A 27,595-nucleotide genomic window follows, 5' to 3' on the forward strand; every position below is an offset into this window, starting at 1 on the left:
GCATGCTGAGTAATGACCTGAACTAGCAAGTATACCTTGATGGAGAACTCTTACTTAAAGAAATAGGACTTTGATTCATCAGTGTAGGATCAGCTTATTTGCTGTGGATGAAGGGCTTAATACTTCTGTCTTACACCGTACAGGGAAAATTTGATCTATGCAAAGCAATTGAATGATTTCTTCATTGACTTGTGTTTTAATTTTTCTGCATGTTGGCCCATTTCTATTTTTAACACAATACACTAAAATAACAGAAAGAGTGGTACAATTTTTTCCCTTGGCTCTTTGCTCTGTTTCCAGTCCAGCAGTCGGCATAAAAGGAGGGATGACTTTAGCGAAGGTGTAGTGCCACTGCTGTACCAAGGATTTATTCTGTTGATATTAAGAGGCAGAGCAGCAAGTACAGTATTAGTTTCTGCTGTGTTGCTGAATAAATGGTAGAAAGTGGTTTGCAGTGTAGAATATGTATCCTCCTGAAACTTATTTCCCCTCACAGCATAAGCCTCTGCTTTTATCAGGAGTGAGTTATGCTGTATTAGCAATAAAGGGGAAAGAAGAGCCAGATTTTTAAAGGTGCTTAGGCAGCTGAGGAGGCAGGTAGATAACTAATAGGATTTAGGATTCAACCCTGGGAAACCTAAGTATCTTTAGAAGTCTCACACAATATTCTTACAGAAAACCTTCAATTTTCTTACTCTGCCTAATCAGTGATAATCTACCATCATGCTATTATTTTAATTAGTGAATTCTCGTGCCCTGGAAGGACGGGTTTGACAGGTATTTCTGATAATTCCAAAGATATTTCTGTTTTCCACACAAATTACCCTACATTCTATAGACAAAAAGTATCACTATGGGGATGTGACCCTCTCCTACAGGTAGCACGGGATTATTTCTGCAAGTGTTGCTTTACCAGTGACATACATCTCTTCAAAGGCCACAAATTACTTGACTGCTCAGTAGGCGGAAAGCCCGTCCAGATGACTCCCCAAGTCATCTTGCTCCTTACGGGGAATTTAATCCAAGCCCCGATTCCTCTGGCAGTGTCTCACAAATCAGCTGTTTCCATCCTTTCTTCCCAGGGCCTGTTCCACCACCGTTTCACCCAACATGCGGTCCCAGCCTCCTGGAGAAACGCGGCGGCCGGACCTTCCCCGCGGACACGGCACCGCAGCGGGGCCCGGAGCAGCCGCCGACGGGGAGTCGCAGACCCTCGCCCCACGCCAGCGCAGCGCTCTGGCCTCCGCCGGCCTCCTGCGTGGGAGCGCACCCGTCGTGCCGCGGCGGGCCCGTCCTGCCGGGGAGCCCGCGGCGGCGCGGCGGGGCGACCGGCCCGGGAGCGGCGGCCGGACGCCAGGGCTGGGCCGGCGGGGCCCCTGCGGACGCCCCGGGGCCGCCGCGGGCGCGCGCAGCCCAGCCGCAGGTGGCGGCGGGAGCCTCGCGCTGCCGCCACCCCCACCCGCGGCCCGGCCGCGCTTCCGCCCGCGTCAGCTGACTGACTGACTGACGGACGGACGGACTGACTGGCTGGCTGGCTGGCTGCTGCGGCGGAGCGGCGGCGGCACCGGCCCGGTCCTGAGCCCGCGGGAGCCCCGGCGCGGCCGCCCCCGCAGCCATGGCGGGGGTCGTGGTGAGCGGAGCCCAAGTAAGTGTCCGTGTCCCGCGGCTCGCAGGGCCCGGGCGACGGCCCCACCTGCTATGAGGCAGCCCGCCACGGCCGGTGCGTCCCCGCCCCTGGCACTGGTAGCGGCTGCCCGAACTCCACGCCGGCTCCTCGCTGCTCAGCCGGGGCGCTCTGCCCGCCGGAGCCGGGGCCGGCCCCGGCCGGGAGGGGCTCCCACGGGGGCGGTGGGTTCGCGCGGCGCTGGGGATTTAGTTTCCAGCCGCACGTAGGCACCGCGCCCCGGGACGCTGTTCAGGGGCCGCCTCCCGCAAGCACGCGGCTCCGGGGCCGCCGCAGGGAAGGAGCGGAGCAGCCCAGCCGTCCCTGCCCCGGGAGCGCGGAGGAGGCGGGGCGGGCCCGGGGCTGCGCTCGGAGTCCCGCGGGTTGGGGGGTTTGTGCGCGGGCTGCGCTGTGTCTTAACGGGTAGATAGCAGAGCATCGGCGTGATTGGTGGTGGGATTATTGCTCTGCCACTTTTGCTACTGCTGTAGCCTGCTCAAGTGCAACAGGTGTGATCCTGAGGCTTCGCTGTGGGAGCAGTGTGGCCCTAAGAGTTCACTCCGGTGCAAGATCCGCAGCTGGCGGGATCCCCGAGGCGGGGCTGGTGGGCGACCTGCGGTTGCTCTGGACCCTGCCGCGCTCAAGTTTGAGTCGGCTGCGGGAGTAAACTGAAGGAGAAGGACTGAAATATGCTAAGTATTGTTCTTGCTGAAACTAAACACTGTGTATGTTTCATTTTGGTTAAAGAGGTTAAAATGGGGAAGTAAAACAAATCCTACTGGCCTTTATCTCCAGTGCCTTACTTGGCTACTGAAAACTTTTCTGGCTAAATATTAATGTAATTAGTGCTGAACCTGTGCCTAAAACTAGCAAAATATATATCCATATATATATATATATATATATATATATATATATATATATATATATTTTTTTTTTTTTTTTTTTTTTTTTCCCCCCACAAGGAGAATAAATTAAGCTTGTCTTCTTTCGGAAAGTGGTTTGCCGTTAAACTGAGGTGCTGCCCATCTAATTGCTTCTTTAATCTTTTGCTATTTCTGTGTGGAATTTAAGTAAATGTGCGTGTGATATGTAGGCAACTGGCTAATTTTGCAGCTGCTGCAGGAAATGGTTCCTGTGGTCTCTGCGGTGCACTATGGCACTGAGTAACATGCTGCCTTCTTCCCTTGAGCATGCCTTAAGCCCCTTCAAGTAAAGAGTATTCTTAATTTGGCTATGTGCCTAACATACAATCTTCAACAGCACAGAGTAAAACATAATGCTCAACTGACTGGAAATATTCTCTAAATGTAATTCCATTCAATGGAAAGGAATATGTAATATCTAGACTTCATACATGACCTATTTGGTGATAATCTTTAATAAAGATGTTACTTTATGAGTTACTAAGCTTACAATACCATTGTAAATTGATTGCAGAGATTAAATGGTAATATCCTCTGAAACTGAAGCAGAAGAGACATGCAACTGCTATTGATTGGTTAACTTATGTTTTAAATATTTTATAGAAATGTATTTGTTTTCCTGAATTACATGCAGTGTGTTGAAGAGTCTGCAAGAATGTCTGAGATGTCCATAGCCTGTCAGATCCTGGGATTTGCGGGAAACTTTCTGAACATTTCAGTAAGATGTTGAGCAGGGCACCAGTAATAAGAACAGTTGACTGTGACCAGCCTGTATTATGTTTCAGTTGAAGAATGAGGCAATACGAACATCCACATCTAGTTTTTAATCCCAGATGATGTTCAGTGACTGGTATAGAAAAATCTAAGAACTCTCTTGCTACTGATGTGCCTTGCACCCAAAGAGCTGAGGAGTCTTGGGAAGAGTATGCTTGCTCTCATCTCTCAGTGATGACATCTCTGGATATGTACTTGAAAGCTCATACTCATTTTGAGGGTATTTGAGGTGGATGCATAAGGAAGAATACTGAATTGTGTACATTTTGTTGTTTTCTGGGTAAATGATTTTGAACTGAAAGAATGAAGATGAAAAAATGTTATTCTTCTGTTGTCCAGACTACTGATGTCTTGTGTTATATCAGCATTGTTCAAGGATTAAAGAGCAGAAGAGTGGGGAAATAACTCCTGAAAACTTGTTCAAAAAGGCTTATTGTGTATTGCATTGCTAGCAGTCACTGCTGTTCTTACAGTAAAGAGAATTCTTAGGTATCTAAAGCAAGTTTGTGTATGTGGGGTATAGAGATCGGAGGCTGAATGCGCATTGTGTATTTTGTGGAAAAAATAAATCTATTTGTTTTGAATTGAAAATGGTGCTTGTACTGTGAATGTGCTGAAGTGGACTTTGTGGAAGTAAAATTCCTTTTACAAGGCCCCAGCATTAAAAGGTCACAACAGACATATTTCATCTGCAAATACACCTGTAAATAATCTGTCTGTACCAGCTGTGCAAATATATTTGTATATTATAACAGTTCAAAGGCTGAAGCTTTGCAACATTTTATTTATTTTGCCTCCTGTGTGCTCCAAAACACCTTCGTATGAACTTTTTTCTCCAACTTGTGTTCTTGTGGAGCTAGAACGTTTGTGGCCAGGTAAGTTTCTGAAGCAGTGGGAATGCAGGTCAGAGTCCCTTGCTCCTTCTCCACTGTTCCTCCCTGGGTGAAAAGCAAAGTGGTGGTCTGTGCTCTTGCAATGTTTGTAGCTGTTAATGTGATGTCTTTCCAAGGGTTTGCAAGCATTAAAGAAATCTGCCATTCAGTGAAGAATGAAGCAATTCTTGTACACATACCTGCATGTTTGTTCTGAAGTGTGTTGTAGTTGTCCTGGATGAAAACTGGAGGAAAAAAAACTTCCACATTTAATTCAATAAATTCCGCAGAACGGCTTGTTATGTCCAAGCCATTAAGATGCCAGCTACCCGAATCAGTTCCTTTCCCTTTTGTCCTTGTATTTGCTACAGCCATGTGTACGTCTGGTAGCAGAATTTATTGCAAGAGCAAGTGTGGTTTAACAAGGGGAAGAAGTTGTTAAACTGAGCTTCAAGCTACCTGTTTTCTGCTCATAAAAATTATTTCCCTGTTGTCAGCTTTATCTGTTGAAGTTATTGAACAAAATGAATTAAATGGATGCAATATAGTATTATCAGATTGCAATCATTTTTAGAGTGTAAGAGACTGAATGACTTGGAAAAGTACATACCGTCAGTCTGTTCTGCAGGGGAGTCTCTATTTTAGCAGGAAGTGAAACACCATCAAAACAAAGTTTGAATGACATTTTTGCATATGTTTCATCTAACATACTTTAGATCAAAGTGTTGAAATTGACTTTATATTAAATATTTAGATAATAGCAGTATCTTAGTGGTCTAACACAGTTTTGAAATCTACTTAACTTGCAAGCTGCCATGTAAGGGCAACTGAGATTTCTTTAGCACAAAATCTCAAATGTCAGTGTTTATAATGATATTTTGAACACTGGGAGGATGAGACAAGATAGATGTATAGAATTTGTGACAATAGGTTTGGCAGGCTTTGTGGGGATTCTTTGAAGAAATCAAACCAAAGACTTCTAAGACAATACAGTAGATAGAATAGAAAAAGTTTAGCTGTTTTATTGTTTGTGTTTTTCTGGAAATATGATCACTCGCTTCATCCTGGCTAAAAAAAATAATATCTGAGTAGAACTGTATTTTTGCTACCACTAATTCTTCCCATGTTTGTTAAAGGTGAGTTACACAGGCTGGTATGAAAAAGAGGAAAGACATTCACAAATATTTTGGGCATAAAGAGAAGTGCAATCTGAACATCGGTGTTAAAGCCAGAAATCTTTAGGTCTTATATGACTGTCTGAAGAAAGGCGCATGCTTGGTTTTTCAGATCTTGGGCAGCCCTCTTGCTCTGTCCCTAGCATATCACTGGGAATAATAATCTCCTTGGGGAATGGTTATTAAAATGGATTGACAGTACAGTGCTTAGGTATTTCTGGACCAGACTTTCCAAAGTGATCTTTTAGTGTGTTGTGTACTGAGAGGCAAACTAGAAAGTCCTTTGAATGGCTTCTGATCTTTCAAAAAAGTTTCTTCTGGAGTGTATCAGAATGGTAATACAAAATAATGTTAGGTCAAGGTATTAACAGTGGAATAGAACAAATGCAACATATTTGATAAAATATTTTTTACCTGAAAGGAGACAACACATTGTACATAAGACTACAGATGTAATAAATATTAAGCTGATTGTATCAATAGGAAAATGAGATTGTGATAGACTCTATAGCAGTAAAACTGATGTAACTTAAATCTGTAACTAATATTTACTGTATCATATGTTGTCATTGGATCAGGGAGATGGAATCTGGGCAGGAAACTAAATAATGCACTTATGAAATGTTTCCTTTTTGCTTCCAATTCTCAGGTGTCCTACATTAGTCAAGACTGTGAAGAAATCCCAGAATTCCTAGGAAGAAAATATGGACATGTGGCAAAAAGGTTAGATCTTAGCTTCAACTTGTTAAGGTATGTGGTAATACATAGATTTTTCAAGTGTGATATGGGACAGCAGCTCCAAAAATAGACTATTTTTTTTTTTCCAAAGTAGAACCATACATGTATGTCAGGTACATTTAGTTATCAAGTGGGTGACAGTGTTTTATAGACTGTTTGTGTCATTTTCTTGCATACTTGGAACACAAATAACCAGGTGAGTCTGTACATTTCTTATGTTACCATAAATTATGCCCACTGAGGAGCTTATGGTTTGTTCTCTGCTCAAAATGGAAAATAAGCATCATTACCCGAAGAAGTGAAGAATGGGATCAAAAGTGAATTGTTCTTGACCAAAATACGGGTAAGTGCGTGCTTCTCTCCCTTTTTTTTTATTTGTAGATCTCTGGTTATTACCATAAATAATTCGTAATACTCTTTTCCCAGATTATGTGTTTTGTTGTATGATCTTATTTTTGGGCAGCTGTGTAGTTAAGTGCTAAAACTAAGTGCAGTTAGAGTTTATAAATGAATTCTAATTATTTTAATATATGGATTCATTTAGAATTTTATAGTATTCCCGTTAGTTATTACAGTATCCTTTTTCATTTAATCCTTGTGAGAGAGCCTGGTGAAGTTCAGCAGTGTGTCTTTCAGGTTGGCAACTCTGTAGGTAAGTAGGGAGAAAGGAATGGAGTGTAGATGTCTGTCTAAGAAAAAGCATAGTTTTTCAGTGGTAGGGCTGGACTCTTTGAGTTTTTCTTTTATTTTACTGAGGGTAATCTTAGGGTCAGCTTGTGAGGAGTAAGAAACAAAAGTGTGCCGGTGCCTTGTTCTCCTAAGGGGAACAACCACTGGTTTTAACTTACTTAACACCCATAAACGTTATCCTGAGCCAATGTCAGTTCTGAATGACTGATTGCTGCATACAAGAGGTATCAGAGCAAAAGAGGTACTAAACAATTGCTATTGTCTTCTGCTTGATGACTCTGTACCTATGGAAACTGTGACTGGAAGAGAGAATTTTGCTGGAGGAGGGAGTTGAATAGACTTTTTTTTTCATTTTGTCGTGAAGATAATCCAAGTTCTGCATGTGTATTCAGATTTAACATGTCATCAACAAGACTGCTTCTGGTTTACACCCCTGGAGGTACTACCTCTGGAAAAAATGATAGACCTCTGTGGGCTATCTTTATTTCAGTAAAGCATTTGACACAGTCTCCCACAGCATCCTTGCTTCTAAACTGAGGAAGTGTGGTCTGGATGATCAGGTAGTGAGGTGGACCCCTCAGGTAGGGGGGTTTACCCCTCTACTCTGCCCTGGTGAGACCGCACCTGGAATATTGTGTCCAGTTCTGGGCCCCTCAGTTCAAGAAGGACAGGGAACTGCTGGAGAGAGTCCAGTGCAGAGCCACGAAGATGATGAAGGGAGTGGAGCATCTCCCTGATGAGGAAAGGCTGAGGGAGCGGGGTCTCTTTAGCTTGGAGAAGAGGAGACTGAAGGGTGACCTCATTAGTGTTTGTAAATATGTAAAGGATGAGTGTCACGAGGATGGAGCCAGGCTCTTCTCAGTGGCAACCAATGATAGGACAAGGGGCAATGGGTACAAGCTGGAACACAGGAGATTCCACTTAAATATGAGAAGAAACTTCTCAGTGAGGGTAACAGAACAGTGGAACAGGCTGCCCAGGGAGGTTGTGGAGTCTCCTGCTCTGGAGACATTCAAAACCCATCTGGATGCCTTCCTGTGTAACCTCACCTAGGTGTTCCTGCTCTGGCAGGGGGATTGGACTAGGTGATCTTTCGAGGTCCCTTCCAATCCCTAACATTCTGTGATTCTGTGGAAAAAAAAAAAAAAAAGAGGAGTTCTTTCTTTCATTTAATGCATGATTTGAAGAACAGTTCCTCGGAGTTTGTTTTATTTCATAAAGTAAAATATTAACATTAAATCTAGATGTAAAATACCACTTTAAAACTTTAAGTCATTAGTTTATGTTTTCATTGAGAGATTCATTAGTGGTGTATTTCTCAAATCTGTGTTTTCATCCATTCTTTCCTTCCCTATCCAAAACACTATCACTTAGCCTACATTTCAGAAGGGATATAATTTGTTTTTATTGGGCCTTGCGGGGGAAAAAATGTGTGTTAAAATACTTTTTTGGGCAACATGAGAGAAAGTGCTAGTTTTTGGGGTAGCTGCAATCAACTTTTGATGTAGGATAGCTTGCTGTTGTCAAGTTGTAAGAGTATTCTAAGGCCAGAAATCAGATTTGGGTAAAGAGGAGAGTTTGTTTGTGGGTGGTGGGTTTTTTTGGGTTTTTTTAAGCTTAGGGAAGCTAGTACTAAATGTGATGAGAGCAGTAATGTTTTCTCATTTCAGCTGTGATAGATATACTAAGCATATAGAAACTAATAATGAAGTATTTATTATACAGTAGTTGTTCAGGCTGGTCTGCACTCGTATATGAACACTGTGCCTGCATATTACAGAGAGAGTCGGATAAGATATAGAATGTCATAGCCTTAAATGACTGTGAATATAGAAGAGACATCTTGGGCAGCTGTTGAAGCAAGCATAAACAGTTACATCATTGTCATCATCTTTAAACAAATATTGTTGCTTGAAAAATCTGACAATGCTATAGTATACTGATGAGTTTTATGATTTTTATCATCAATGAATGCTTAATTTGAAAAAATTAGTATGTTGTTTTCAGGAGAGAAGAAACTCTAATATATTTTTAAAAAGGAGTCTTGATTTTCTAGAAAATCTTGCTGTCTCTTGGTAAAGGCGTAAGTTGAGTGAATAAGACCAAGTGTGATCAAAATCTAGAAAAAGAGAGAGAATGTCATGCTTAGCAGGCACTATAGTTATTTGCAGTAAAGATGTTTTCATTACAATATGATTCATTATTAGATGAAAGTGTGTGTTCTTTGAAAGAAAAAATATTTCAGTGGTCACTAATTTTTTGGCCTGTATTTAAGTCAGAGAAATGCTGAAATATTGAACAGTTGCGTGTCCTCAGTGTTAGGCAGTAATCAAGTACTTTCCAACGTTTTTCTAACGTTTTGTTTATAGGGTTCCTGTGTCCTGCCCTCTGTAAGCATGGCTGCTGCCAAGTGTATTTGGGAAGGAATCATCCTTCTGTAGCAGGCAATAAATTCTGTTATGTAAAAGTGTCAATAGAATTTCTGACAACATAACAATGACATTAATAATTTAAGAAGTTGAGCATAGAGGGAAGGTTTTTTTTTTTTTTTCCATTTCGTGGGCAGCAGTATTTGCAGTCATGTTATTTGATGCTGCTATCATGCTTGTAGTTGCACAGGGAGAGAGAGATCTCTTTCCCTCATTGTAACATGTTCAGCTTTGTGGTCAGTTAGGCAGCAAACTCTTCTTTAAATACTGCGCTGTCCTTTCCGAACCAGAAGTCGTGTGCAGTTGTAGACTTGCAGTCTCTACTGTGTGTGCACACACAGACACAATTATCCACATAGGAGACTCTGACCAGAAAAATGTATTTGTGCTGTGTGATACAGGTGTCGCAAAACTTTTTTATGCAATTGGTATAATGTAATACTTGATTGAACATTTGCTTTAGTCAGTCATACCGATTTTGATACCGCTATAATGTAGATAACTCTGTTGCGAAAGTCAGCATAGAGCCAGGGAAGTTATTTTGCCTTTTAAGGTTTTCCACTTGAAAATAGTGGGTTTGTACAGGGCTTGTACAGGTATACTGGAAAAAGGGTAGGAAGACTGGCTGATACTGTTAGTAAAATGGGAAAGAGTTAGTCAAACATGCTATATTTTGTGATTTACGTGCAAACAACTTCTGCCAAGCTTGTCCGTTGATAATGGACTTCAAGAAATTCTGTTGTGTTTTTCTGGGAAATATAGCTCGTTTTGTACAAACCAAGGAGTTTCTCCTTCCTGCCCCCGCCCCTTTTTTTTTTTTTAACTTGTTGAGTTGATACACATTTGGATAATAATTTGAAAAAAATTAAGCATATATTCTAATTAATTATTGGTTGTAACGGCACTTCTGTCTTTCTTTTCTGCAAAGAAGAGTAATTATTCAATTGGATTCAATGTTCTGTGTGGTGGTTTTGTTACTCTGATTTCTCAGATTTTTTTCTATTGAGGTATGATATAAACACGTAAACGTACACAGGACTGGAGAACTAAATTGGAGGAGGGGTGGATTGTCATTAGTTCTTTTGTATTGGCAGTTTAATACAGAGGAAAATGTATGTATTTCACCCCTTTTTCTGACTTCAGAGTTCTTCCCAGGCTAGAGCCCCTTCCCCTTTATTAAGTAAAAATTAGGGCCTGTGTAGACGCTTAATTGTCTTTGCATCAGATGTGGTAAATCTAATAACAACACTTGATTAAATAATCATGAAAAGTTGCTCTTTAAAAGAATTGTCTTTCTTGTTTGCCTTTTTCGAAGAACTGGTGTCTCTCTGAGCGACACATGGATCCAACTGTCTCTCTGCTGGCAGCCAAACCAAAGTTGCAATGGAAAGACAAAGGTCAAGGGCAAAAGGGAACTTTTTATGGGGATGTTGGGAAAAAGGAGGAGTAACAGCAATTTGTTTTATATGAGACAAAAGGGAAAAACTGGTGTGTATTTGAAAGCATGTGAGTTGTAATCAGCAAGGTACGATTCCACTGGCTTGTCTCCTGTTTACGCCTCTGGCAGTCAGCAGTCCTTCAGGCCCAGACCACAATAGTCCACCTGTGAAATATTTATTCTCATGCTGTTTTCCTTGCAGATTTTGTTTAAATAGTTTCTAATGTTGTTTGTTCTTTTTGGGACTAATAGGGGATTGTGCAGAAGATGGAGCCGAACTCTGGTCAGATGTACAGCAAAAGGACGAGAGGCAGTCGTCGCAGGTTGCAGCGAGGGAATTCCCAAATATTTGTAGAGAAGGGCTTTATGATGGGAAAAGTTGAGTGGAAGAGGTGCCCAGAGAGGCTGTGGAATCTCCGTCCTGGGTGATATTCAAAGCACAACTGGACAAAGCCCCAAGCAACCAAATCTGACTTTGAAGTCGCCCGGTTCTGAGCAATGGATTGCACTAGATGACCTCTAGATGCCCCTTCCAACTTAAATTATGCTGTGATTCTGTAGCTTTATTGGTGTGGTCATCATAAAATGGCCTGACTCATAGCAGCTCTTTTAATTTGATATTGGTAGTGATTTTCAGCTAGTTTAGAAATGAACTATTTACACCATGTTCGAGGAGCAGAGATGTTTTGCTTTGGGAATCTTCTCCTGAGTCTCTCATGGCAACTGTATTTGATAGCCTTCCCTGATAATAAAATAACGTAAAGGCCACTATTTTGTTTCATAATATGTGGAAAGCATTCCCCGGTTCCCATTTAATGAAAGCATAGAGTATGGGAAGGAAAATCACTGATGTGCCAGTGTTAGCATTACTAGGAGACTTTGCTGAAAAGGATTTCAATGGGGAATGAAAAGCTGTTGTTGATCACTGGAAGTTAAAGATTTCATTGAAAAAAAAAAAAAAAGGTAAATACTAGTCACTGTTGAAGAGAAGAAAGTAATAAGTAGGAAGGATGTAATGTAGGTAGGGTGTAGACATTTGGATGAAATACAAAGTGTTTTTTTTTTTTTTAATTTTAGATGCATCTCGCTGTCTTGTGGAGAGGAAAAAAAACCACAACAAACCAACTATTCAAAGGTTCTTTTATTTGTCCTAGCTAACTTTTTGTGCCAAATCTCTCTTTTCACATTAAAGGCTAAACGCATTCCAGTGCTTGAATAACAGATGTCAGTGTTTTCGTACAAATAGGCACCATGCTTCTATAAATAACATCTACAGTTCAATTCACAGAGAAGTCCGTCTTCTAATTTTGTCCTCAGTAATTTTAAACATGTGCATTGTTTTCCTATTTCTTACAGAGATTTCTTCTGAATCTAAACTATGAGCTGAAAGGGAGAGTGCATCTTTAATCTTGGCCAATGAGGGAGGATTAATCCAATAATTGTGCTCATGGAGATGCAGATATCTCTTCCTTCTCTCTAGGGTGCAGATTATTTCTGCTAGGAGCATGAATAATTTGCACAGTGTGTGCCTCTGCATGTTTTCCACTGTCCGATTATGAGGGTGTTTGTATGAAAACATCCCCTTGAACTTTAATCCTAGTCTGGAATGTTCCTCCATGGCTTTTGGGAGACTGAGGTTTCGTAATATCCTCTCCGGGGACTGGCGGTTGTTTGTTTCTCTCTTCTGCCTACTGTTTTCTTGCCTGGGGGAATATGCAAGTGGCAGCTTGAAACTAGGCTTCAGTTTTACAGGGCATGTTCCTCTTTGTGAGTTGAGTATGTGAAAGAGAGGCTTTTTTTTTTTTTTTCTTGCCACCTTCCCAGTCTGTGCACCAATAAGACACACAGCACAGGAAGATGAACAACAAAAGAGAGACGGAAATAAAAGCCAGAATTAAAAACAAAACATGACATATTTTTAAAAGCCTTTGGGGTGATCTTTGTAGCATTTTAAAATGTTTAAGAAAATGCACTATTGTTAAAACTTTTTGATGGTTTTATTTATAAGGTAGAAAAATATTTTCACCATAATTGGGTAACTCTTAATCGTAGCAATTGCATATTTATCAGTGTGAGGGGCTGTTATTAATGTAGCTGTCATGCACAAACACATTTCTGCATTAAATCCATTTAGTATGTGCATTATTCAGTCTAGAATGTCACCAGGACATCAAAGCCCCCTTAGGCATAAGAGCACAGTGCCCTGCTGTGGCTGCAGAAAGGGCTTGATCAATAAATGTAACATGTTAATGCAGAGCAAATAGAATAAAAGATTTCTTTGACAAGACATGAAAAATCACCTTGTGGCAGCTGGCATGGTGATGCCATTTCAGCGGAGACACTAGCAAAGTTGATCTGACAAGTAAAGAGGAGAGATGATGGTTATAAGGTGCTTTTGTTTCAAACTTCTTTCTTGACCTGTCAGGTTTTGAAGGAGCCTGAATGGCCCTTTTTTGTCATGTGAAAATTGTAGTCTTAGGCAGTTATGAAGCAGTTATCTCTTCTCAAATTCTGAATGCTGCTGTTTAATTGATTCACTTAGCATTTGAAACTGTCACGCATTAATAATTGCTAAATCCTGTAGATACTGCTCCAGTGTGTCATGCTTAAATGTGTAGTTATCAGAAAATTAATATCCTTAATGAACCGATGCTTTCAAACTAGCGTTGCGTGAAATCTCTTTTGCCCTTTCATTTGCTGAAGGTATATCAGCCAGTTTTCAGAGAAACCCCTCCCGACAGTTGTGTGGTTTTATTTATTTATTTTTTTGATGCCCGACAAATGCCAGCTTTGCTTTGGGTACATAGTGTGCTCAATGACAATAAATATAGTAATTATGCTGGAGTTAGTAATTAACATAATTGTAGTCAATTACGACAAATACAGTGCAGAGCTAAATAAATGAGGGTGAGAAATTAGCAAGCTAATTGATTTACCTTACTTGCTGCTTTTTCTTGCAACTAGCAGTTGCAGATTTTCTGCAGGAGAGAGAGTGTTGTTTACAAATAGCTGATTGTGTTTTGAAATGATTCTGTCTTATGGCTCTCACTCCTGTTTCTTTTACACTGAGGTGAAGAGGATTGAAATATGGGGTTGTGGTTAGAAAGAGAACGGAGCTGCTGTTCTGTCCTCACTGAATGCTTTGAAGGAAAAAGCATGTACTTGCTTTAATTTTAAATGCTTCTTACAGTATTGAAGGTTAAGAAAAAAGTAATGATTCATTACAAACAAAACACATTGCTACAGAAATTTTGGTCATATTTTAATCCGCGTAGATGTGGCCCGAATAACCTAAGAGACATCTGTCCATCGGTTTGTTCATTGACACTGGAGAGTTCTGCACAGCACTGGGTAGCTGGAGAAAGAATTCAAATCGTTCAAGTAATCCAAGTGTGTTGAAACAATACGCCCATGTTCAGTCATCAGTTTCAATAACTTAGAACCACTGGACCAGTAGAGATGCGTAGTATCATAACATTTGTGCACATTATAATTGCCTGTTTTGTTTCAAGATGATTTATAGTATGTTGTCTGAAATAAGTGTATTGGAGCTATGCAGTTAATCTGTTTCACTCTCCTTGGTTGGGTTTTTTTTTTGTTTTCTTTCAAGCATGACGACAGTTTAGTATGTGAAAAGAGAATTAATATGTTTAAGTATTGAAGATTTTGTATTGCTTTTTTAAAAAAACAAAGATGTTTAGTAGTAGCTGAGATTTCCTTTTTACTCTTAGAAAACAGTAGTTTATGAATGTTTGTAAATTTTATACTTGAAATAGTTCACTGTTTCAAGGTAAATGGAATTGTATTTAGAGACTTCAACAAGATAAGATTTTCCACAATTAAGCAATCTGAAATTTTTAAATTCTTGATAACTTTTCTCCTACTATTGCAGTGATTTATCAAATCCAAATGAGTAGGTTTGTAGTTTGAGGAGAGTGCTTACAGTTGACCCATAAAGGGATGTCCTACAGTAGGCACAAGATGCTGTTTTTTAAGGAATGTTGAGCTGTTACGAATGTCTGAAAAGAAATGTCCACTAACACTGCCAAGGGTGGTCATTCTTTAGAAGCAATTCAGTTGGAAATCAATTTGCTAAATGAAGTATTTATATATAAGGAATAATTTAAATTATTTAAAATTTACAGATGCAGTGATCTTTCAGATGAAGTCTTACATGTTTGTTGATCACTATGGACTACATTATGCACAATTATCTTTCTATTAAAAAGAACTATGAAATAGTCTTATCCTACTAGATGGACTGAAGACAAGTGTGATGATGGGTTCACTTTCTACATGGGTAACACCTAGGGAGTTGTACAAGATAAAGTTTTACAGGTGTGCGTCTATTGTAAAAATGGAAGGAGAGTGTTACCAGTAACAAAAATGATTTTAGAGTTCAAATGTTCAATATAGTTTTGATAGTTGATAGAAAATCAAAACTAAATCTACTCCTTGCTGTCTTCTTCCCCTTCTTATCCCTCTCACAATGCCTCCTCCTTTTGAAAAGTGGCATTTCAGCAGGAACCAGATGTGATCTGGGTAAGGTATAAGGGAAACTTTTTTTCCCCTTTGAAAACCCTGAATAATATTAAAAAATACTATTAAGATATACCTTGTCTCGCATACAATAGCCATGCCCTTGTTCTGTTATTTTGTTAACTTTAAATGTGGCTACAGAATATTTGCCTTTACAAAGTAATATCCGTGTGTGGTTTTGTGACTTGTATATTTTGTTGTTGTGTCTTATTTGCAGTCATTGGTTTATTGTTGATATGAAGTGGACCAGTGAATGACTAGTTTTAAAAATATCCAATTAATGGCTTATGGTATATATTTAAATATCTCACTGATTTCAGCATACTGTGCCAACGATCTAAGTTGTTTTTTTGATGGATAAGTTATTTTTCCAAACTCACTAATATGTAAGGACAAACTGAGAGTATAAATTGTTGTATTTCAATCTTGTACTGGTGGCTGTTATCATCTTTAGTCCCAACAGCCTCTCTTTTTGTCCATTGATCCTTGCTTGGCTTTTTATGGCCACATCGTCACTAACGGACTGTGAAAACTCTGGAGTATATATACCTCTGACCCCCAGTGCTGGCCATTATCCACTGATTTACTGTATCTGACAGATCAGAACATAAGACTGTTTTCTGTTCTGCTTTTCTCAAGAAGGCTCAACATCATGGATGGAGTTGTGTGGAGAGCATATCACATGGCAGAATTGGGCAAAAGCTTGTTCCCTGAATGTCTGGCAGGGGACTCAGTGTGTGTTCATAGTGTGTAGTGGAGGATTCTTGTGAGGATTATGAAAGCTATTAAACCTGTAAAAATGTTAAACATACTGCACAATTTGACATGAAGTAAAATAAGGTTGTGAGCTTTGACTGTTAACATCCTTAAATATAGCTAGTGAATATTGCTGTGATGGATGATGAAAGTTGTTTTTTTGGTGACATCCATCTCTAAGGAGCTGGTGCAATCATGAGTAAAGGTGAAATCTGTACCTCTGAACAAAGGTGAGTAACAAACTCTTTGGAGTTAAACAGACATTGAATGTCATGTTAAGCATCTATTGACTCAAGGCTGTTGACAAGACATTTTGACTGAGGTGGAGCATTTCCCAGTGAACTGATGTTTGCATCACATCGTTTTCTTTGTGTTTGAATGAGCAGGGAGTGAGCAGGTCTCTTGATCTGGTTTGCTGTGTGAGATTGAAGTTGTTTTGTGGAGTGATGTTGGAGGTTAAATCCACAAAACCTATACTTGTTCTCTGGGTACCCAGAGGGCTTAATTCACTGGCACAGTCAGTGCAGCTCCTCTTGTGAGAACTGTAATCAATCTTAAACAAAAATTAGTTTTTGCTTTGAATTCCATTCTGAATGACAGGAATCTGTGTCAGATTGAGAGAAAATGAGTTGGTTAATAAATGGAAGATTACCGCAGTCTGTGGAAAGTATTGACATTTCGAGGAGAAATAGTTTGATGCACTTGTTTTAGCTTTTGAAGAATGTCAGTAGATTGCAAATAATGTCCTGGTGACTTCTACTGCATAGTCTGGTTATTTGGATTTTAAGACTGAGAACTACTTTTTTTTAAAGAGTATCGAGCGTTAAAGGAAAAAGGCATGATAAAGTGCATGTTATAAATATAGTAATCAGATGGACCATTCTTTCTGACTTCCTTAATCTCTCTTACTCTAAAACAGTATTTCCTCATCACTGCCGTTGTGAAACAAGAGCGAAGGACTGCAGAAATAACTGTTGTCTGAGGACAAGGAGCTTGACTGAAGGGAAGAACCTGCACTAACTGTGGAGCTATTGTCTCTGTTTTTTCTTCTCTGTTTTGTTGAAAGGTATCTTCTTCAGTCCTTAATGAAATACACAAGATTCCCAGCATCTAGTTGCAGATGTAAAGAACTTGACTAGTTTTGCTCAACAGTCACTGAGTAAGAAGAGTCTCTGTCCTCCAACACTCAACAAACCTGCTGCATGTGTGTTATATGTTGTCGTGTGTGGTTTGTGCCATTTTTGAGATCTTGCATTTTACATGAATCGTCTTTACATAAATTATCTTGGAGGTGATTTTTCAGTTTAAAAAGGCAATCCCCAAACTCTTAGCTCATGCAAGTGTGAAGAATGAGTATCATAGAAGTGCAAAAGGGCCATGCATTTTTTTCAGGCTCAGGAGCCAGCGTGTCAAACCAGACATGCTATACAATAATTATATTGTCTTTAAGGTCATAGTTAATGCAGTGTTATAGCTCAGTTGCAGGCTTTACACATGAACTGAAGCTGGTAATCGTCTGAAGTTTCATGATTTTTATTTCTGGGTGGTTTTTTTTTTGTTTCTCCTGGTCTTTCTTTTTGACCATGCTTGCCTGAGTGAGTTGCTTACTCATAGAGCTGGAGGATCAGTTCCTTTCTTCATAATTTCTTCTCCATTTTTAACTTAGTTTGCCCACTCAGTACATGAGTGGTAGCAGTGAACATGCTTTGTATAATACAGCTGTAAGAGTTTGTTCATTTTTAAAAGCATTTCATTGCTCATATTTGTAGGAACACTTGCTATGGTGAAAGACTATAGAAATCACTTAAAAAACCCCACAAATAAGAGATGCAAAATATCTAATGTTAGGGGATAGTTTGTAATCCATCCAAAACTTGGGGAAGTCAATAAGCTCTTGCAAATTGGACCGAATTTAAATGGCTTCTCTTCAAACGCTTACATCTCTAATGTTTTTCCTGTGCAGTTGGTATATGTACTGCACTGGTAGATAGTAGTACTTGAATGTGTGCGTACCTCCAGTTCATTTTTTCATAGAAATCATAGTGTGTGTGGGATGCTGTTGTTAGAAGTAGTTTACTGGCATTTAATACATATATGCACACACACAAACCAACAGCTTATATATAACATCTTCATAGTACATGTATAATGCCTTTATATGTATTATATATATGATATATAAATTATATTTTTAATATGTAAGAATTTGGGGATGACACTCAACCCAGAAAGAAAGAACATATTACTTACAGGTTACTAGCAAAAAAAGATACATCAGATATGGGTGACTGGGAGAAATAACTGAATTTGAGGGAATTGGATCAAAATGGGCGAGTCTTGAGGTGAAAAAGTACTTAATTAACAAGAAATTAAAAATTTCTCTCTCTTTTGAATGTTTTGTCCAAACCTACCTACATTTGTACAGATTTTTGTTATTTGTAAACTCTCTCCTCCCTTCTGCCTTCTCCCTAAGTCTTGGCATCAGCTCTTACTGAGTCTGATAGGAGGAAAGTTACCTCAGCTGGTGGTGTTAGTTCAGTGGTGACTGATGCAGATTTCAGATTATGAGCTGTTTGGCCTAGATACGAGCTCGCCATGTTTTGGCTTGGTAAAACAAGTTGGGCTCTTGCTCTGTTGATATTGTAGGGGATTTGGGGAGGGGCATATATTTTTTTTTTCCTTTCTCTCTTTTTTTTTTTTTTAAATTTTTTTTTTTTTAGCATTAAGCTTATGTGCTCAGTTCCCTCAGCTGGTTCATTTTTATATAATGTCCTGGACTGATGCAGCCATTTTGAGTACAAATGATCAGTCCTTAATTCTTGAATTTGTGTCAGGCACCATTTTTCAATGCTTCCTATGTTGAATGTTAAAAGATGGGGAATATATATAGTTAAAATATACTTAATGATATTGAAAATGTGGCTCATATTTTACGAGCCAACTCTTCATTACCCATTTGGCAGGTGGGCCAACTGGTGCTGTTTGTTCCTTGTGAAAATGCCCAGTGGAAAGACATCATAGTGCTCAATGTTTTTAAATTATGTTCAGAAATGTGAGCTGCCTTTCCCTTAGAAGGTTAATCTATGATCAGACATGCTGATGGGGAACTCAGTTTATGAATTTAACAGAAAAGCTACCTATTACCTACATTTAATAGTTTTTTAAAATTATCATTTCCAACCATTAGTTTGAAGATCAGAGTTAGCATATGTATCCTTTCTAAGCGAGGCATGTACTTGTGGTGACCTAAATGACTTCTTTAGTAGTTTAGATATTTATTTTTTTTCTTTTCTTTTTTTGTTTTTCTTGTCATGATTTCAAGACCAGTACATTTTAATTTTAAATCCTTAGGTGTTTGGGAGCATCCAGTTACTTACTTAAAGCAAGAGAGCAGCTTTTTATGACGAGGGTATGGATAGTAAAGTTCTATTTTGGTGACAGTGGTTTGAGATTTTTGTTCTTCTGGTTTTGGTCCCATTCTCTTTTACCAAATGCTAAAATGCATTTTGCCTCTTGAGCGTAAAATCTCTTAAAGCAGAGGGAAATGCAGCAGAATTGTCCATGAACCATTTTAGATGTGAAGGGTCCAAGCCTTGCTGCAGTGCCATGACTCTGCAAGGACACATGGCCACAAAAGCACTGGATGAGGATGCTGTGTTTTAGGCTTCTAGGGCTTTCAAGACTTTTTAGCTGGAGAGAAAAGATGAAAACTTGACCTAGTTGCGTAAGTGATAAAGTGTACTGATTATTTTAAAGCACTTAAAGGCTGAGGGAAAGGTGTTCTAGACATGCCAAGGATTGTCAGTATGCTGAATATTCAGAAAACTCTGCTTCCAACACAGTTACGTTAAGATAATCCGACGGTCCAGTGTGTGTTAAAATTACAGCTGCTCAAGGATCTGAACACTTTAGTTTTCTTCCCATTATCTTGCATTTAATACACTCTATCTTGGACAGCAAAGTTCTTTGGAATAGCGCATAAACAGTCGTGTGAAGGTGATTATGTTGGAATAGCTTTGGGAAAAAATTGTCAAATACTATGTTTTCTAAGAAATTGAAACTAACCAACTAAGCGAGAGGTGGTGTATGTGTCCAGTTTCCTTCTTTTCCTCACTCTGTGCTGCCTTTTCTTCCTCCCCGCTGCCTCTGCCTTCTTAACTCAGCAGAAAGTGCTGCTGAGAGATCTGGGTGCAGGTGCAACGTGAGGTTCTTGCTCTCTTGCAAATTCTCTCTTCTGTTCACTGCGTTGCTTGTAACCAGAAGCCAGGTGTTAGCTGTCTCAGCTGTTCCTGTACAGTGTTGGTTCCAGTTCTACCAGGTGCACAATTGGTAAATTGTCTTCCAGCCTAAGTGTCAGAGGGCAGTTCAGTTTCTTTCACTGTTAATTCTTTGGCTTCCTTTAAATAAATCGTATCAACAAATGGTCTGTTGCTACCACTAATAATAAGGCTTTTGAAATGTGGACATATCTCTAATGAGAATCCATCTCAACCCATTTAGTACAGGCCACTACTTTGCCACTGAGTTACAGACTCTGGTCACTGCAACCACACGTGATTTGAAACAAGAGCTTCACCTGCATTTAAATGACTGAGCAACAGAAAAGAAGTTTCTAAAGTTAGGGACACTAATGCATTACTGTAGGTTTTGTTTCGACCATCATTTGTCTCACTTTCTATTAATTGGTAAATGGAGGAAGAGAGGACATATGTCTGTATTGAGATAAAAGTAAATGGACAAGTGTTTCTTTGTGCATTGTAGTACAGCAGATGAAAATCTTGGTTGCTCTAGCCCTAGTATTTTAAACCAAAGTAAAGGGGTGAAGTCAGCTTTAAGGTACTGTCTTGTACTATTTTATTTTTCATTTTCTTTCTGTGTGGGGACAGAAGTGCACTGGAAGCAATTAAGACTAATGTGGGCAGAAAAAGTAGCACTACAAACCCTTCAAGATAGCTGGTAGTTATAAAGTTGATACTTGTATTTACAGCGTAGACTGTTACTATCATATAACCTGGAATGAATAAATAATTCCTGTACTGTAGCAGATATATCCTAGCAGTAGGCAGAATAGTGTCAGAATTGGTCAGTAAGCTTCGTTATATAGACAGAGGCATCAGATGTTTCAGGTTCTGTACCTTTTGTTTAATGCACTATGAGGTCATAATCTAAATCAGATTTCCCGAATGATTCCTTGACTGCAGATTTCCATACAGCTCTCATTCTTAGGGGAAGAAAAAAAAAAAGAAAAAGGCTTCTGCACCCTAGTGAGTGAACCCCTATTCACACCCTTTTTTCCTAGTAAAAAAGCACAAGAAAGTCTACAAAAATATATGTAGGTACTTACGTTAAACATTCATCTCTAAGTTCCTAAAATCAAATAATATCTGAACCTACCTCTGTGTCAAGAAGATTTGCTTACTTAAATTATACTGCTGCTTTTCAAACCTTTCAGCACTTGCAGAAAATAATAGATGTTTCCTTTCACTAGATTTTGTATGCTGAACACAAGTGAGATCCTTGATGTTTGAATCTATCCAGCTGAATAGAAATAACCTTGTTCATATTATAGAGTGTATTCACATCTGTGCATGTGTGTAGAAAGTGAGGTGTTACTCATTTCCATCCTGTGCAGGTCTATTTTTCTGCAATCTTTAAAAATCTCTTCCTTGTCTTTTTGCTACAGAACATTTTATTTGTTTATTTATTTTAAGGCCTTCGTGTCTCTTTAAGTGATCACTGAACAGAGAAAGTAAATTGCTGTTAAAATTCCCTCACTGGTGATTCCAGCTAAACCAACCACAGCTAGTGTATTAAAAACAAAGAAGAAAACCTCTGCTTTTTCTTCATTGGTGTCCAGCTAGCAGGGTGCGTGAGAGTAGAGAGCTTTGACCCCAGAGGGCTTTGCATGATAGGTTCTTTTCAGGTTCTTGTGTAAATCACACCGAGGCGCCATGTGTAAACCTGACAGTACCTCTCTGCGCTTGACATTTTAACTTCAAGCTTTTATGTTTTCTAAATATACTAAAATGTACCCTGTATAAAACTGCAGGTGCTGCTACGCTTCTATTAGAGCATGGTAACGCTTGCCTTGGAAAAACTGAGGCTGGTGAAAGAGTTAAGCAAAGCAGCCAGAAACCATTTTCAGCTTTTACTTTGCAGATACAACCTTTTAAGCATACCTACATTTACCTGCAATGGCAATCGTTTTGCATTTTAATGACAAATCAAGTACGCTAACTTGCATTTGAAACGAAAGTGCCTTAAATGTCTCTGGCTGTCAGAATGAGATGTTAGGAGCTTGATGAAAAGAGAACAAAGAAGACAAAGTATGAAGCCTAGATACAGAGCAAAATGAAATAAAACCTTGTATGGCCTGTCAGGGGTGTCAGTTGATATTCCTATCTAAAGCACATTATAGTATTACTTTGCAGCTCATAGCTTACTCATCTGTCTTTTTTAATTCATCACATTCTAGCCCACATCTTTTAAGTCCCATGTGTCAACAATGGAAGAAATCTGTTAATTGACAAATGAGTGTCACAAATGTGAATTGGTGCCTTTACATCAGAGGCAGGTAGTCTCTGTTGTTTTTTGTCGGCTCTATTATTGGCATAAGCCAGTGTAAGACATCTGTCTTTGCCAGAATGAGAGATGACAGCCAAAGAAGGGCTGTCATTGTTTTAGTGCATGTTCATTCTGCTGAGATACTGTATAAAGATAAAATGTCAGTTAAAAGAATATGAAAAACTATCGGGAGGAAGTCCTTAAATTACTTGGGAAGGGGATCCGGGAATTGGTGCCAGAATTGAAATCTGAACGTTCCAGTTTGCATCTATCACATCAATTTAAAAATAATACTTTCTGAGTAACTGGGTCAGTTTATAAGGCATTTAGGAAAACGTTATGTTGTGTTGGCATAATTAGCTCATAAGATGGAAGGAAAAACATACCTCCACAGGATATGGGTTTATTTATTACAAGTTCATTTTTCAGACATGTATAGAATTGTCTCAATAAAAATATGCTGTGTAGCATCTCTGGCGTTGATTTGCATCTGTTTTGAAATATTGAAATTGCTCCTTTCCAATTTCTTTTTCTGTTATAGTTCTATTTTAGATTGATGAATAACATAATGAAATAAAAAGCATAGCCAGCTGCGAGTTGATGAGACAATTAATAGGGAGAAAATTATTAACATAGTTCTGGGGTGTCTAGAGGGTGTACAGTATACAAAACTTGCTCCCAAATCACTAAATCCCTTTATTGCAATAAATGACTTTTTAATATTGGATAGTGAAAAAGGGAGGAGGAAAGGGTGTTAATGGAGGAGGTAGAAAAGGGGAATAGAATAAAAATGTCATAAAAAGCTGCCATTTCGCTTTTCACTTTGGATCAAAAGTCATAAGATCAGCACATTAATCTTCAGCAACTTTAACAACCATATGCTGTGGGTGCTACAGGACACTCTCCATGTGTCCTCCTCCTTCCAGAATGGCCTGTGACTTGGGTTCTAAATGACTGTGACTGAACTTCAGGGTTTTTGAGGACTATGTTGACAGAATCTGGTGAAGGGCTAACTCTTGGTCTGTAGCGAGACTGGATATGTTCAAGTTTCAAGGTGGATGTTTCTAAACAACAATTTATTAAAAGTCTTAATTTTAAAATTACTTGGTTTTGCATTTTAAATAGAGCTGTTGATAGAGTAGATTTTAGAAGTTCTCAATTTTGATACTACTTAATACAGGTAGAATTGTCATTCATAACTTTGTAGGATTTGTCTGTGTGGGTTTTTTTCTTTTTCTTTTTTCTTTTTAAAATTATTTACGTTTTTGTTTGTTTGTTTTTAAACTTGCTTCCAGCAACTAGTTGAGCAGCAGAAAAAATGTCAAACTGATGAAACTGATGTTTCTCCCTCCCTTCTCCACCGTCTAATGTGGGGCTCTCAAATTCTGTTAGTCTTTGATAACTGTGTTTATCTCCAAGGTGCCTCCTGGCTGTTTTACTGCAATTTGTGGATAATGTTGATTGCAGTTTTGATTTTAATTCTTGAGACCAGTAATAAAGTTAAATACTTTTAATAGGTGCTAGTAATTTTGTGGGTCTTTCATGTCTTAGGGTCTAAAAAGCTAAGAATGAGTAGCATACAGCTTACTTTTATTTTAACTCTGTGAATAGAAATATTGTGGCTTTGTAAATAGATCTTCATTTAAAAAAGAATACTAAGAGAGAAGGTGGTTTGTTTCTTTAAAGCAGATTTAATTGTTTTAAGAAAAAAAGCTAGTATTTTCAAAGTTCTTTGATATACATTTTGCTAGACATAATATTAAAAGATTATAATCCAAGAAATTTAAGTATTTGCTATTTTTATACAAAAGTTTATGCACCTAAATTGAACCACTGTAATTTTGTTAGTGGAAGCCTTGTTCTTCCATTCCCAGCCTTCGCTGGTTCTAACTAGATGTTTAAATTTCCAGTCAAAAGCGATGCTGTTGGTGGTGTTACGTGACGTGCCAGGCTTATATCTTCAGGCACAGCTTTTAGTAGTGTGTTCCCAAGTTCAGTTTCCTTTGAGAACTGGAAAGACAACACTGGCTCCATTTTACAGATGGCAAAACGATGTGAGGAGGCTGTGTTGATAAACTATAGATGCCAGATATCATTTTCAGCCCCTCATACCAACTTGCATGAACTGCTTCTTCATGTTGTGAGGAGTGATGGGTGACACCTGTCCACCTGCCAAACCTGGGCTGCTCCTAGAGGGAGTTTATTTTCGTGTGCTACTTAGCTGCACTTTATAGTATCTGATAGTGGGTGTATCAGCAAGGTGATGATACAGCTGAGACTAAAAGTGAAAAATTGAATGCATTGCAGATATAGAAGAAATTTTTTTGCCTTTGTGTGGATCAGGATTTTCTTGTATTTGTTCCCTTGTGGTTGAATGGTATATAATTATAAATATATATCTCTATATATGTAAAAATGTATGTCTATTTATAAATACATATAAATAAATATAAATATAATAAGATCAGTAAGGATAAGTAGGAAGAACAGATCTCGTCTCTCTAAAACGAGTAAATGAACTTCACTGTGAAAGTTTGTGTGTGGGAAATAGAATTGGAGCTCGTTAAGATACCATCCTGTTCTATACCCGGTGCTGAATGCAAGATGCCAGGTAAAGCCTACAGGAAAAATTTGGCCTGTAGAATTCAGCTATGGGAGCACGTATTTGTAATGACAGTATCGTCACTGTTAAATTAACTCTAGAAAGGGAAGATACTGGAATTCAAATACCGAAATGTTGTATAAGTGTGTGCACATACCCTCTTGGTGATTCCCCCCTCCCAGCTGCCAGCTGTCATACAGAATCTGAAACAGACAAAAATTTATTGGGTAGTATTTAGAAACATGTCAGTGGTAACGACTGGATCTCTGATTTCAATTATCACCTACTAAATTTAGGCTAATGTAATGCATTTGTAGACCTGTTGAATACACTTGACATCATGTTTAAAATATTTGAAACTGCACTGTTTTTTAATATCATATGTTGACCACTTTCTTTTTCCTACACACATCTGGTGCATGGCGGCAGGCATCCCATGCGACCTATAAAAACTTCAGTTGTGGTAGTTTGAGAGTTTCTTTTTTTCTTTAGATAATATTTCAGCTGAGGAGAAGAAGGTAGTCTGAGCCTGCAGTGCAAAAAATGGCTTAATGAAACACCGCTCTAAGATCTGTAATTCACCATTTTTTTTCCCTTTTGCAATCAGTGTCTAAACAGTATTTTAAGCTTTATTCCTATTGTTTAGCTTTACCTTTTCATTGAAAGTCCTTGGAATTTAGGCACCTTGGTCACTTGGGTGCTCTTGAAACTATTTAATAATGAATTACCTATAGTCACTATTTTTCTGTAGAATGATTGGGTGAGATTTAAGGTGGAGTCTGTGATTTTTACACTGTTTCCGTTGTTAAATTAGCAGAGATTAATATTTATATTCAAATTACTTTGAGTCCTGCTTTACTTTTCTGTGAATATTTTGTGTGCTATTATTTAGGATTTTTGAGGGAGATATTTTTTAAAAAAAGTTTCCTTTTCCAAGTACTAGAATACTTTGTTGGAGTGCTGCAAAATAGTTGTATGTCTTCCAATCTTATGTTCTTTCCCTACCCATCATTCTCATACATATTCATTAAATTCATATGCTGATGTTTGCAACTCTGAGCTTGCCTTCTACTATTGGAATAGTAACTGTTGAAGGCATTTCTTTGGTAGTACTCAGTAGTACTAATCATCTTTGTTTTTACTTTGTCTTTCACTGTATTGTGAAAATATTATGAGCTTTTAAATTACGTCCACATCTGCATGCAAGCAATGTAAGAAACAGAGTAGTCTCCAAATACATGTAGGCTACTTTGAATAAATCCAGTGTCCATGTCTTGATAGCTGCTTAAGCAAACTTGGGGAGTTTTGGAAGAATAAATATCCTCTCCTTTAAAGCAAGATCCCAGCTTTTTTGTACTAATTTTGCTTTGTTGTGGTTTCTCATGTCTTAGAATATATTTTTCAGTAGTATTCTCAGTGGTGGTTAGCAGGTTCTTTTTCTTCCTGCCTAATGCTTTCAGACATCTTTTAGCTGACCTGTCCTTAAGAATCTCAAAATTATTTTGAACTGAAATAGTTATAAAAATTCTGAGCATGTTATCTGTTTCTGAAATACAAAACAGAATAGCAGAAGTTTTTCAAAAGGTTATTTGAAACATGCCTTCGGGGACAGGAAACAAATCTTTAAATTTCAGTCAAGTTGGATATAGGTCTTCTGGTGAAATGGTTAAGGATGTACAGTCTAACTAATGATTTGTTGTTTTCAGAATTGTTAAAAGTGTCGTGGATGGTAAGTTTCAGGAGTGATGTCCTCTGCTGCTTATTTTCTGGGGATTTAGTTTGATTTTGGTGTGGAAACTGTCTATGATTCCTTAGAAAATTCTCCAAGCCAAGCATGGATGTAGATGGTATCCAGTAACTGCAAGGGATCTACATAGTGGCTTCACGGTGTAATCAAAGTTACCAAAGAAAAGGAGCAATGTTTCCTATTCTGATTTATGTTTGTCTAGTACATGCCTAAAACTTGTCATTGATCACAAATCACAGAAAACTTTTATTACATCCAGGCTATATAGGCTATACTTATTTTCCTTTCATAGAGATATGGTTTTCTCAATGGAAGATCCCTTTAACATGAACCCTGCATCGTTTTTATTTTTCTTTGGATGTTTGAAAAATGAAACCTAAGGCCTGAGAAGTCTTCAAAATACAGATTTCAATCATAAACTAAGAACAGACTAAGTTTTAAATAGCTTGCAGAACTTGCTTTGTTATATATTTCACTAGTAGTTTGGGACCTCCTGATAAGTAGGTTTTGTTGTGTGCCATCAGTTCTAACAGGCTTTGTTGTCCCTGTCAGAATGCTGAGATTTTGGGTATTTCACTGGTCTGTTTTGGTATGTTCTAATGATAGCATATTTGCTTGCAGATATAGGGAACTCCTCTGCTGTTCCATTTTGCTAACCTTTCTGATTGCTCTGTACTCAGTT

General features: G+C 38.6%; 1 protein-coding gene across 2 annotated transcripts in view; it reads left to right on the forward strand.

The window, feature by feature from the left end:
• Positions 1 to 1,489: 1,489 nt before the first annotated feature.
• Positions 1,490 to 27,595, forward strand: part of LRMDA (leucine rich melanocyte differentiation associated) — a 670,684-nt gene continuing 644,578 nt past the window's right edge. For both annotated transcript variants that reach the window (XM_065639441.1, XM_065639442.1), the window contains exons 1-2: positions 1,490 to 1,645; positions 6,060 to 6,160. In XM_065639441.1, the coding sequence (XP_065495513.1) occupies positions 1,616 to 1,645; positions 6,060 to 6,160 (131 nt within the window). In that variant the 5' untranslated portion in view covers positions 1,490 to 1,615. The remainder of the gene's footprint in view (positions 1,646 to 6,059; positions 6,161 to 27,595) is intronic.

The sequence above is a fragment of the Caloenas nicobarica genome, chromosome 7 (assembly GCF_036013445.1).
Source record: "Caloenas nicobarica isolate bCalNic1 chromosome 7, bCalNic1.hap1, whole genome shotgun sequence".
NCBI lineage: Eukaryota > Metazoa > Chordata > Aves > Columbiformes > Columbidae > Caloenas > Caloenas nicobarica.